General features: G+C 35.8%; 1 protein-coding gene across 1 annotated transcript in view; it reads right to left on the reverse strand.

Moving 5' to 3' along the window:
- Positions 1-13,195, reverse strand: part of IL17REL (interleukin 17 receptor E like) — a 41,082-nt gene that overhangs the window by 9,568 nt on the left and 18,319 nt on the right. Inside the window, exons 3-10 of the mRNA XM_062491015.1 lie at positions 9,790-9,939; positions 8,929-9,038; positions 7,420-7,534; positions 5,705-5,749; positions 4,716-4,855; positions 4,386-4,457; positions 2,109-2,163; positions 1,275-1,438 (exon numbers count right to left, since the gene is read on the reverse strand). Coding sequence (XP_062346999.1) covers positions 1,275-1,438; positions 2,109-2,163; positions 4,386-4,457; positions 4,716-4,855; positions 5,705-5,749; positions 7,420-7,534; positions 8,929-9,038; positions 9,790-9,939 — 851 coding nt within the window. The remainder of the gene's footprint in view (positions 1-1,274; positions 1,439-2,108; positions 2,164-4,385; positions 4,458-4,715; positions 4,856-5,704; positions 5,750-7,419; positions 7,535-8,928; positions 9,039-9,789; positions 9,940-13,195) is intronic.

The raw sequence follows: 13,195 nt of genomic DNA on the forward strand, positions 1-13,195 counted from the left end.
CAGGCTATTCTATGGTTCCATGATTAATATTGATGTTCAGTCATTAAATGTAATCAGTAAATACAGAAAAAACCTCATACTCTGTAATAAATTTGGATTCTGCTCTAGTAACAGATACAACTATTACCAGCCAGACCCTATTTTAATCTTATTTTCTTTTTTTTTCTTTTTCTCTCCTGCAAGCAATGAATTGCATTTGTTGCCAGCAGATGAATAATCCCACAGGGATCACTCACGTCTAGAACTAAATTAATCTGTTTTTCAAGATCAAAGCTTTGTTGGAACTCATAAATGATGAATCTGAACAATCACTAAAGACTTGGCCAGGAGTTCCTAATCACAAAAGCATTTGATAGTCTTGAGTCAGCCCTACTGCCTCCCCAACCACATCATCAGAATAATAATATTAATCAAAAAGTTTTAGAATTAATATCTTGTGTTTTATTTTATTTGCCTTTTCAATTATTACTTTAAGTTTACTTCCTACTCTCCACAATCAGGCAAGCCTGAAACTTACTTTTCATGATGAAACAAATTCTGATGAACCTCAAAAGCCTAGAGCATTCAGTATCATCAGATTTCAGATTGAAGTGTTAAGCCATTCAAGACATATGCATTTGAAAACCCTTCTCAACTTGAGAAAGTAAGTGATGGAAGAACTAAGGGACACAATATTTCAGCACCCACCACTTCAAGACACTGGACCAGGTTGTGGAAGGCACTTCAGAAAGATCTTAATCACAAAACAAACGTGCCCTACCAAAGTACTGTTATGTCTTGAGACATATTTAAAGAGATTTTGTTTCATCTAATTTATATTTTTTGTGTCTAAATGTTAAATATCTAAATCTGATCTAATCACAACAGACTCTTGTGACAGTGAAGAGAAGGTGGTACCATCAGAGAGAAATCCCTCCAACCTATTATGCTGATCTGCAGATGAGATGAGTTGTCCCTTCAATGTCTGTCTCCCTTACTTTAAAGGAAATCTGACATGAACTATAAATAAAAAGCAGATCCTATTTACCCCAAAGAATTTAGCAAATATTACAAGCTGCCCAGTCATTTTTATTTCTTTACAATGAGTCAGTTACTATTTTGAATAAATCACATGATTAATGTGCAAGAAAATACTATGACTATGAATAGTTTTAAGTATCAGAGAAGAAGAGAGGTAATTGCAACTGCTCTTATTCCAAAGTCTAGCTCTCCACATTATGCCTTTGGTGACGCCTTTCAATCTCACAGTTTGAATTAATCCACACAGCTCTTACTTTCTCAGGAGAATTTTTGAAAGAGTTCTCTATATCTTCACAATGGTCATTTGACTTGGTGAACCTGCATAGGTTAACCATGACAGGAACAGGACAGGCTGGCTCCCAAGCAAGGGTTTGTGTCAATGGGTTATAAACAATACTGTCCCACAGCACCTGTGTATCTGTGCACAAAGAGAGAGGGAAAACATTACTCAAAACATCCAGACAGGAATCAACACAGTTAATAAGTCTGGTACCTCTACATGTGCTTTAAATCAAAATCTTGGACTTAACATAATAAAACACTTTTTAGGCCATGCCTTTTTGTATTTCCTTGGTAAAAAAATTTACTTTCATATGTGTGTAAATAAGACAGTTTCTTTTTCTGTTTCTTTCTGAGCTGTCATCTCACACCAGTTTCTGACGCTGCTGGAGTATTTGTGTGAATAATTTCCTGTTAAGCATGGAACTCATATAGAGTTAACTGTCTCCTTTTTCAACTCCTTGCTACCTCCTTTAAGTTGGGTATTGGACATCTTCAAATGTCTCCCTGAATCCTCATCTCACTCCATTTCTAAGCTAACCTTTTATTCCTTCTGACCAGTTTGCATGTCACTTAAGAAAATGTGGGAAATTACTAGAAAGTTACTTACTGTTTATGTTGGCATAAACTTGGTGAACTATTTGGTCTGAAAGTAAGTTATTTCATCTACCCTCAGTTAAATAAACCAATATGATGATTTCCTTGAAGTTTTTCAATACATGATTTTCACTGTAGATTAATTTAAATTGTGGCATACTAATGGAGCTGCTGAAAGTCACTCCTATAGAGAGTAATAATGCAGTACTTGCCATTTTCAAAGGGGCAAAGTTGTATTCTCCTTGCATCTGGAAGTGCCAGCCAACCCTACAACCCAACAGTGGACATCAGTTAGAGGTTCTCACACACACAATTTTAGCATTTTGGGTAGAATGTGACAGAAATTTTTCCCACCAAAGATAAGGATGCTATGTTCATTAGAAAGCTTTGGAAGTAATTTTTTAAAATAAGTTCTGCACTATTTTTTCATTTTGTTGTTCATCATTAGGGGGATCAAACCAAGGTGATCCATTCTAACACTATATTCCTACTATTTCTAAGTCATATATTTCGTCCATTTGCATTTAGAAAGTCTTCCAGTTTGATTCTCATTAAGTTTCTTATAGTGTCATTACTTTCTAGGGGAATCAAAACATTCAAAAATCATAATATGAGATCTCCTGGACTGGGAAATAGTAAAGGATGCATCCTTAAAATCTGAAGACTAACATTTAACCCAGTCTTCAAGTATATGTGCATGGCTGCTGCTACACCCTATTTATTTAGATTCATGTGCAAATGTTTCTGTTAGTTGGAGTTCCCACCTGCTTGCTCAGCAATCTTATTGCAGAATTTGCTGTGTCCACACTGAGACGAATAAAATTTTTCTAGTGACCTCATATTTTCAGAGTGGAATGAAAAAATTCCCTAGGCTTGGATGAGACTTAGTAGTTCAGCTTGCATATTTAGGTATGTGATTTTAGGTCCCACAATGTACACATCTAGGTATGACTGAAATCCCTAAATTACCATCAAATTAGCATTATGAAGACCTAGCCAGTGCAGCCAGTGGAATCTACGGTGCAGTCCAGCACACCCCAAAAGGGCCATTTGCCTTAGGTCAGTTGAGCAACTGACTGCATTAATTAGATCCCCATTGACTTTAAGAGTTTGGACACCTAATTCAAATGTAGATATCTATATTTGGTATCTGAATTTAGGTATCTTAATCTGCAAAGTAAATCCAACCCCAAAATTCAGTGAGAAAACTAGGTTCACATAGTATTTTTCTATGTTATCGAGATAATTTTTCATTTGTTTGAGACCTTTTAATCCTTGTATGAAAGACATTCCAAAATCTCATTTCTCAGGTTATGAGAAAAATCTGTTACTAACCTGAATGTAGTCATGAAATGAAGTTTATCCCCCTTCATTCTCATTGCAAGAATGACTTTAGTTTAAAGCATATCTTATTTTTCCTTTTAAGTGACCCTTCTGGTCTGTATTTACAGAGCAAACATATTTTCTCTTCGCATGTGTTTTACAAGACTAAAGGAAAATGGTATTTGAATGAATCCTCTTTGTAAAACAGCCTCTTCATTCCCCAACCACTACAAATTTTTTAATGTTCATCTTCCTTTCGAATTAATTGTCCTTGAATATAGATAGAATAATTCCTTACAGTATTTCAAAGAAGGCCTTGCCCATACTTTACTGTTAGCTTGGAATAATCTAACTCACTAGACTTTTGTTCATGTTTATATCATGGAAGCAAGCTCGTTAATCACCCTGTGATCAACTATTACACCCAGATCTTTTTCCTCCCACTGTTATTTCTAAATGAGGACTTGCATCTTACCTCAAGAATTCTTTTTATTAGAGCAAGTGCATGAACTTGCACTTCATACTTTACACTTCATCTTCCTTCAATTATGTCACATATGAAGATCTCTAGTCTCTTCCAATGAAGAACCCTCTTCCATTTTCACTGCATGTCCCAACTGTGTTCCAGCAAATCCCATTACACATTTTGTGCCCGTGTCATTGATAAAAAAATTCATATGAGAATGACTCTAAGTGTCATCCTTAAATAACCTCCCTACCAGCATAGGCCCATCCAACAGGAGTTGCTGAGACAGCCCTGCAGCCAGGTCTTATCTACCACTCAAATCTTGTTCTCAGTCTCAGTTTCCTCAATTCCTGTTTTAGTTTCTCATGCAATACTGTATCAAATGCTGCTGACATTCAGTCAGATTAAATCTTCTGTCTTTTCATTGTTTATGAAAAATCAGTCAAAATAATATTACATGATACATTCCATAAATTATTGTAAATTTTATCCCATTTTCTTCTGATTGCCATGCTTTAATTAGCATTTCCTAAAAAGTCTCTTCCTTACATTTACGTAGCCCTATGTCCTAAAAAACCTCAGTCAAAAACTTAGGTCTAGAGCCCTTTTCTTCAGATTTTTCATCCTTTCTTACCACAATACCTGATAAATTTTTTTTAATCAGAAACACAAATAAATACCAAATTCCAGACTGTATTACCTCAATGCAAAGACAAGGGAGTAGCTGAGAATATTTCAAAGAAACAGATTTAAAAGATTCCTTTCCTTTTATCTGAAATGAAAAAGATGGTCATAAATCCAGGTCAGTAAATAACTTTTTATGAAGCTAAAGGATAGAGATAGATGAGATAGATATAGAGATATAGATAGATATAGATATAGAGATATATAGATATAGATATAGATACAGATATAGATATAGATATAGATATATAGATAATTACATTTCCTATAACTATTACCTTAATAAGCTTTGCCACCTGCAAGGCACCCCCCAGCAGTTCCCCAAACCACCATGAGTTTAACTCACCACAGCAAATGCCCCAACATCTTCACAGGTGAACCATTTGTGGCACAAGCGAACATAATAATCTTGATCTCGGGGAAAGTTGGATACATGCACTGTTACAATTTTCCTTGCCTTGTCTAAATTATAATCCAACTTTCCAGCTGAAAAAAGTAAAATCAAGCATGAAGTTATTACATCTGTATCTGTTTCTTTATAGCTTTATTATATCTATTTTATCTATTTATAAAAGGTACAGAATATATTTAATAACTAGATGGAGATTAAATTAAACATCTATAGATTCTTACCTAGAATGTTTGAATTTATTATTACTTTCATACCCTGATAGTACTCGTGTTCTTTTTTATGAGATATAATTTTAATTCAACATCATTTAGCTTAGCACTTGTTATACTGAGAGGACAAGACACCTACCAATTTTACCTCAACCTTATTATTTGGGATCTTATGTAGTTTATGTACAAATATTTGAAATATACACGCTAATACTATTATAAGAGCTGATTATCCCAAGATTGTAATTTTCTTACATGGAGAATATGTGCAACTATGATAGACAAATGCAATATGTGGAAGGAATATTATTTTTGTATATATATATATTCACAGTTATGCCAAAAGCAGTATAGCAGTTTGGCAAATAAATTTCAATCTATGACATCTGTCTATAGACAAAATATAAAACCAGCAATCCAAAGTGGATTAAAAGAACACAAATCTATTTCTGAAAGTTTAGAAATCAAATAGATTTATCAAAACCAAAGCATTTTCAATAGAAATATTTTTCCAAACATTAACATGTATCATTTAAATAGAAATACATAGAAATACATTTTCAGAACATTGCCTATCAAATACATGGTAATTATAAATAGTGGTAGTTGAAAATCATAATGGTTTCTCCCTGCTCATTTAAGTATGACAACATGGCATTGTGTAGGTCACTGGAAATATCTCACAGCTCTAAGCTGCATGGAAGATCAGCTCACCTGAACAAGCTGGAATATATTTTCCCACATCACTGTTTCTGCAATCTGCAAAGTAGAAGGCAGAGTTTGTCTCAGTGCTGCTTTATTTGTATAACTGTAAACAGACTGCCAAATTATCCAATAGATTCCCAACAGGAAACCTCTCTCAGCCCTCCTTCTAAAGGCAGATTTACATACATTTTTAGATAAACAGCAAAAAAGATAAGTACTCTTCCCACACACAGAGATTATATCACAATATGCCCTAAGGATTTATCTCCCCAGTCTGGGGTTTCTACTGGGAAACCTCAGCAGCAGTTAAGGCTGCAGTTGAGGATATAGCACCACACTTCTTTACCTTGAACCTAACAATAATTTGAATAATAATATTATTTTTGGTTACTTTTTCCTTGAAAAACAGCTCCTGTTGTTTACCAGGCTCATTTCTCTGTTATGAATAATTCTGTATTTTTGCTATTCTGACTCCAGCCTTAGAAACAAACACTCTATCTAGCTCCTAGGGAGCTTACCAGAATTAGAAGCCAGGCAACGCTTTCAGAACATCTGATATTTTTATCTCCAAAACTTAACTCTTAAGAACATTAAGACAACTTTTCAAGTGCTGCTTTCACTCCTCCTTGCACAACACAGTATTGGAGCAGCACTTTACTCTAATTTCCCCACAGAGGTCTTTTCCACCAAGAAATATTTCCTATTTTCATTTGTTCACTCACCCTGGTAATGTGTCTTAAAACTGGTCTTCATTAAACCTTGCTACCTATCCTTTTTTGTTCACAAAGTACTTACATACTTCAATAGTGAATCAGTATTTATAAGAAAATTTAAGGCTTTTTAAGCACAAAAAGGCCCTGCTTGTACCAAAGTGTCAAACCATGTAGCAGGGGTGACACTGTACCAAGGGTAAGGGCAGGAACCACCCACCCGTGGGCTCTGGAGATGGGAAGGCAGGACAATCCCAGGCAAAGGATCATACTAGAGGTGTCATGTCAATTTTTGCTTTTCCCCTCTCTGGCTGCACCATATCTTGTTTGGACCACGGTGCTGAATCTATTTTTGCATGCACATGGGTATAATTTGTAAAAAATGTGTGGGTACTTCACCCCAAAAACATGGAAAAATTCTACCTAATCTTTTCCAGCTACATGTAAACAGGCTATAGAACAGCTACCTAATTAAAGTAAAAAATAAATTTCTATAGACTTTCTTATTAAGCTTTTCTCAGCTTCTGAAGCCCCCCTGGGCCACCCATGCAGGGAAGCAGAAATTCCATCTGAGGCACAGAGAGCAGGCAGGGCTGAACTTGCAGGCAGAGAAAGAGCATGTGCCAATCATAAGAAGGGCAACAGGGACAAATGCATTGTGTAAATTCCATTTCCTACATACTTTTAGATATAAACTCTGGGTTTTATAGCAAGCCGAGACCTTTACTTGCTAACAAAAAAAAAAAAATCACTGAAACATAAACTAAGACTAGTCCTGGCATATGTGATCTACCATCAGTTAGGTCAGTGTATCCCAGAACCTGATTTTGGATGTGCTTTTTAAGGGTTATTTCTTTTGTGTGTGGAGGTGTTTTTGTGTGTGTGTGGGGGGGGGGGGGTTGTGGTTTTTTTGTATGTTTGGTTGGTTGGTTGGTTTTTGTGGTTTTTTTTTTTTTTTTTTTTTGTTTTACAAGATATTTATTGAAAAGCATCAGATTTATGATGTTTTCCTACCTTCAACATAGTATTGCTGACTCAGCTTGACTTCACAGTAATGTGGTACAGTTTTCATGGTCACATAGATGTGTTGTGCTACATTGACTTCAATGCAATTGAACTCTACCTGTACCTGTTAAAAACATTTATAAAACTGAGTTCACACATGACTTCCAGATACAGAAAAACCTTTGGTTAAGATATTTAAGAAAGAAATATTCTTTGTTCAGATATATTTACATTTAACAGAAGCATTAAGCAGTCAATAAGGTACCATCAGGAATGTAAAAGATGCAGATACAACTTAATAACAGGATTTCAAAGAGTATCATTATTTCTAATCCAGGATGTTGCTATCACCTTCACTTTTAGAAATCCAAATATTTACATGATATCAAATAATCCTAAAAGCAAAAAAAAAGAAAATCAAAAGCCCCAGTCTATAGGCATTTTACAAGCACAGACATTTGCAGAATGGGAAAAAAAAGTCTGTTTAAATATTTAATGGCAACTTCAGAAAATTTATTAATTACAATAACAGTTTATGAGACAGAAAGTAATTTAAGAAACAAAATCTGAGGTCCAATTATAGCAGGTCATTCCCCTCACTGCTATCAGTTAACTATTAAATTTCATTTAGGTTTTCATGTTGGATACTCTCCTATTTGGCAAAAGGCATTCAGAGGGTAAAAGATGTCTGATATCACCATTTTTGTCACTGAACTGAAACTAGGAAAATTTCATTAAATGTGTGTGTTGACTCTTGCCTATAAACTTGTCTTACTCTAAGAGCTGATGGTTGCTGGCTGGTGGCCCTGCACTGCCCATAGGGATGGATGTTCCATCACCAAGTGACACCAAGTGCAAACTTCAACTGCAGTTTGGGAGAATTTTTTTCCACATGTGCAATCAATGTAATGTTAACGTGTACAAAGCATGTGAAGCAACATATTGTGTACAGGATTAGCAACTATTATAGCCCAGCAACTGCAAAAAAATTAATGCCTTTCAAACAGTTGGTCAAGGGTGGTTCTTTTTTCCTTCAGTTGCAAATTTTAATAATAAATACTGCCCCTTACAAGGGCTTAGGACAGATGAGCACAAGTGCTTAGGCACCTGTCTGTCATCTAGATGAGTAAACTCTGTTGACTTGGTTTGACTGATGTAATATGCATTTAAAATATCTGTAGCATTGTTCTTTCTAGACATTGGAGTCAGAAAATCTTCCACACAATTTGGAGAGCACAAAAAGAAAGCTAGCAAGACTGATATGAAAATTAGGCTCTGCAGAGACAGGTTCCCTTGTCAAAAGGTAAGTGGAAGAAGTACAAAGATGGTGGAAATTTGAATTTATATGTTGTAAAAGGGAATTTTGTTGGGGAGTTTTGTTCGGCTATGCTGAAGCATATGTTTCATTGTAGTTTTCCACGAAGTCAATAAAAAAAAAATAAGAGAGATACAAAAGATAATTTCCAAAGGCTTGTAAACATTTAAATGAAAAATTACTCCCCCCAGAAAGGAGCTTACCTTCTTTCCATTAAGCATCTTGCTTTTTTTCCTAGTGAATCTCACATTTATGCACTGAGATTGCTGTGTGTCCAATGAAAAAGAACATATTTCCAGCCCACGGACATTCTCTGAAATGAGTTAGGAAGAAGTTGCAAACATATAATTTAAGCATCTTTCAGAAGATCAAAAACATAAATTAAAATACACCATATCACAAGCTTTCCTTCTAAGTGAAAGGCACATATATTTAATCTCTGCTAAAATAGGGACCTTATATAAAACTCACACTTGGGAGTAGGAGCAAGAATTTAATACAGATTGCTATAAATTAACTTTTAATTATGCAAATATTAAAAATAAACTTATTAACTCTGAGTGAAGCAAGTAGGAAATACCTAAATGGTAACATTTGAAGCACATGAATGGCAAAGTGTTAATAAAAACAGACTATCCACAGGAAGTTCATGCACTTTATTTTATTTTAGTGCAGAACTGTAAGTTCAGATGAATAAACTGTTTCTCCTTCTGTAGGGGCAGTCACTCTAGTCCAAATTATCAGAGCAGACAGAATTAGTATGTGTGTCTGCATGAATGTCAGAGCAAGAAAGAAAAGGGTGGCTGTGTGCTTGGGGCACTGGCAGAGGACAAGTTACATGTGCTACAATGGAAGGCAAAATTCATTATCTCAGTTCTCATTCACTTGAGAAGGCTCACAACTTCATCCTGTTTTATAGTAAAATGCTTGCACAAAAATATTTTTCTGATAACATTCCATGAAAACAGCTGGGTCCCAAATGTTACAATATGGAACAAATTCTGGCTGAACGGCCATAAACAAAAAGTGAACAGAAAGGGCTCAGTAGCAAAGCTGATTCCTACCATCCAAACTCAGTGTTCCTTTAATGTTTAAATGAAGAGAGCATGGGCTTCCTTGGACACATTTCATCACTGTTGAGACCTTCATGCTTTTCAATACCATAGAAGATAAAGATGCAGGAGCATCATGGCAGAAGCTGTTAAAAATGCCACCTGCAAATGCAAACACAAGGACAGAAAAAATTCATGGCACACAGGATGTCTGAGGGAGAGCAAGCACTACAGGGGAAGTTTAAGCTGCCCTGAAATCAGTAAGAAAGTCACCACTGACCAGCAAAGCCACTACTTTACCTAAGACTTTCACACGGCCAGCTTAGCTAGTTGTCTTCACTGGCAATGTAGGGGTTGGAATGAATTTCTAGGCTTAGGGAAATGTTAATCCACAAGAGGAAGCAATCACGCTTCTAACAACTAAGGTTAGCAGAACACACCTAGGTGAACACTGCTTTCAATTAATTAGATCTTCTAGATCATGGCTAAACTAATAGTTCATATAAACTTTTTCAAAACCATTACCTGTATATTGTGGGCATTCTCATAACAGTACTTCAATTTTAGGACTCTCTGACGGTCTCTATTGCTGTTAAAATTTCACTTTCACACAAGAGGGCACCATTGCATTCCTAGTCATGGAAGAGTACCTTACACCTACCGGATTTCCTTCTGCTTTAGATCAGAGCAAAAGGAGAATAAATATTATCCAGGCCTTCTTCAAGGCACAGAACACAGCAATCAGTAGGCACAGAACGCAGCTACAATGTCTTCTTCTACTTCCCTGTGTGAATTTAGGTATTCCAAAGTTTTAGAAAATGGGTTTGCAGAGCTAAAACTGTAGGCTAGTATAAAAGGAAAAAATTAATCTTAAAGCCCCAAACCTCATCAGTGTGCATGCTTCTTTCTACTTCTCAGGCTGCCCTACACAGAAATCAGTTTTTTATTTATGAATTTATATGGGTACAGTGGATTTAATCCCCAGTGAGCTCCTTGGGCTTCTCATTTTCCCTGTGTCCAGTTGCAGCTGAAGCCCACTGTCAAAGATCAGATACTGATACTGCAGGATGTGAAGACAGGCTGACAAAAATGTGGCAGCTTTGCTTAAACCTGTTAGGCCTTAAGTGCCTTCACACCTGGTATCAGGAGAAATGAGTCCTGCATGATACACATCATGCACATACAGTCAGAAGAGACAAACCCTTCACACCCAACTCTCCACTCTGCTAGCCTGGTTTTGTGTCACTGAGCTTATTTTGGAGGCAACTGGACATGCTGATATGAACCAAGTGGAAAAGCATGGGAAAACAAGGACACTTCACCTCAACTGGCAGTTGGTCAATTCTGAATTATCCAAAGAAATACCGGCAACTATAGAAGACAATTTATGCAAACCAATGAAAAAAACCCACATGACTCAAAATATACACATAAAGCTTTAAGAGTAATTGGAGTACATTGACTTGTGAAGAATTTATAAGCATTTCCAAAGAAATGAGACAGCCCTTAGAAGTACAATGCACAGCAGCTGGATATGAACACTGTATTCCATGTTCCAAGAATGGGTGGTGTAATAATCCTGAAGGTATCTCAGGATGGAAAGTTATTGTACAACACTCAATTAATCCACCCACTACTAACTGGGAGTTTATCATACTGCAGAACTACTTGATAACTATTATTATTACTGTGTTAAGTGATTATTAATTTGAGCTCTGTCTCTTTGCTCAAGAAGATATTTTCCTGACTGCATCATACGAGGTGCAGCTGTGGATACCCAATGGTATCTGGGAGTAACTGTTTCTGCTTAAGTTTTGGTTATTGGTGTAAATTTCTTGATCCAAGCTTATCTTGATCTGGCTCATTCCCATGTCTGCATAGAAATTATTTAAGGGTATGTATGAAGACATATGTAGATGGATAGATAGATAGATAGATAGATAGATAGATAGATAGATAGATAGATAGATAGATAGATAGATAGAATAGATAGAGGACAGTTCTTTACAAAGCTATAAAGCTAAAGTTCTTTACAAAGGTATATTTGACCATATTATTTGACCGTATTTTTTGGGGGGGGTTGGAACTGTCATGAGTTAGTTGAATTTTCTCCTTAGCTATTACAGCCTGAGGTATGATATCTTCAGATGTCACAGGGTTGGAACTATCTCACGAGAATTCTAAGACAACCTGGGTCCATTACTGACATTGGATCAGCATCAGACAGATGCACACTCTGCTGTCCTGTCAGCATAGACACTGTTCTCCTTGATCACAGTTTCTACTTTAAAACTGAGAATATGTAGTGCACTGAATAAAATTAAATTATACATCCACTTTTGATTTTTTCCATTAATTTTATGATAGGTTTTGAGAATTGCAAAACATGCTGCAGAACTCATTTATAATAATTTAAACAGATCATATCATGCATGAGGATGCTAGCATTGGATTACAGTAAATACATGATACAAGGATGACCTGACAGAAAATAATTTTCATTGCATAAATCATCACAGTGTGAGACTCATTTCTGACTAATTCTTCAGTAAATTCCTTCTTTATCATCTTTTAATCCCCCCTTAAGGTATTTTCCTCTGGAACACACCCCATTTTTCTTTTCACACAAGTAGTGTTATCTATACCCCAGAAGACATAAAAGTACATCTTGCTACATAAACCATCTGTTGAGTAAATCTTACCTAAATTTTGTGTTTATGAATAATAGCTGTAATTAGCCCTACATGAGAGAGGTATTGTTGCTTTAAAAAAGGTTCCTTAATTATGGGCACATATATGCCCAGGCATAAAGAAACCAAGGCTTATTATTCAGCATGTAGACATTTCCTTGTGCTATTGCCATCAGCTCAACCACAGCAGATAATTTTTTTTAATCTGATGATGAAGCAATCAACCTAGAACTGTCATGACAGCAAATCACACCTGACATACATTTGGATAATAGAAGCCAGAGCTGAGAAATGAATACGCAATAGAAATGAATAGATGGATAATTAGAAGCCTCAGGTAAGAAGATTAAATTGAAGAAGAGCATGAAAAAAGGGGGGAAAAAAGGCAGAGAAAACCTATTAATACCAAGACTGGGACAACACCCAGTAGAAAATACTAACTGTTTTTTTATCTGATATGTCTTCTCTACAAGTATAGTAAGCATCTGAACTACTTAAGAATACTGACAGTGCTAAATCTATGACCATCTCTAAAGCCTGCTAAAATTGCTACACTGGCACATCTTTCCATGAGTATAAATTACAGTAGTATTTCAAACCTATTTGCATATGATTTACCACAGTATCTGCTGCATCTGTTCATTAGGATGATTCAACAAAATTCATCAACAAAGTAGATATGCTCTCCTACAATAACCACATGGTGCACTTCAGCTAATAAGTACCAA

This window comes from Cinclus cinclus, chromosome 4, assembly GCF_963662255.1.
Source record: "Cinclus cinclus chromosome 4, bCinCin1.1, whole genome shotgun sequence".
Classification (NCBI taxonomy): domain Eukaryota; kingdom Metazoa; phylum Chordata; class Aves; order Passeriformes; family Cinclidae; genus Cinclus; species Cinclus cinclus.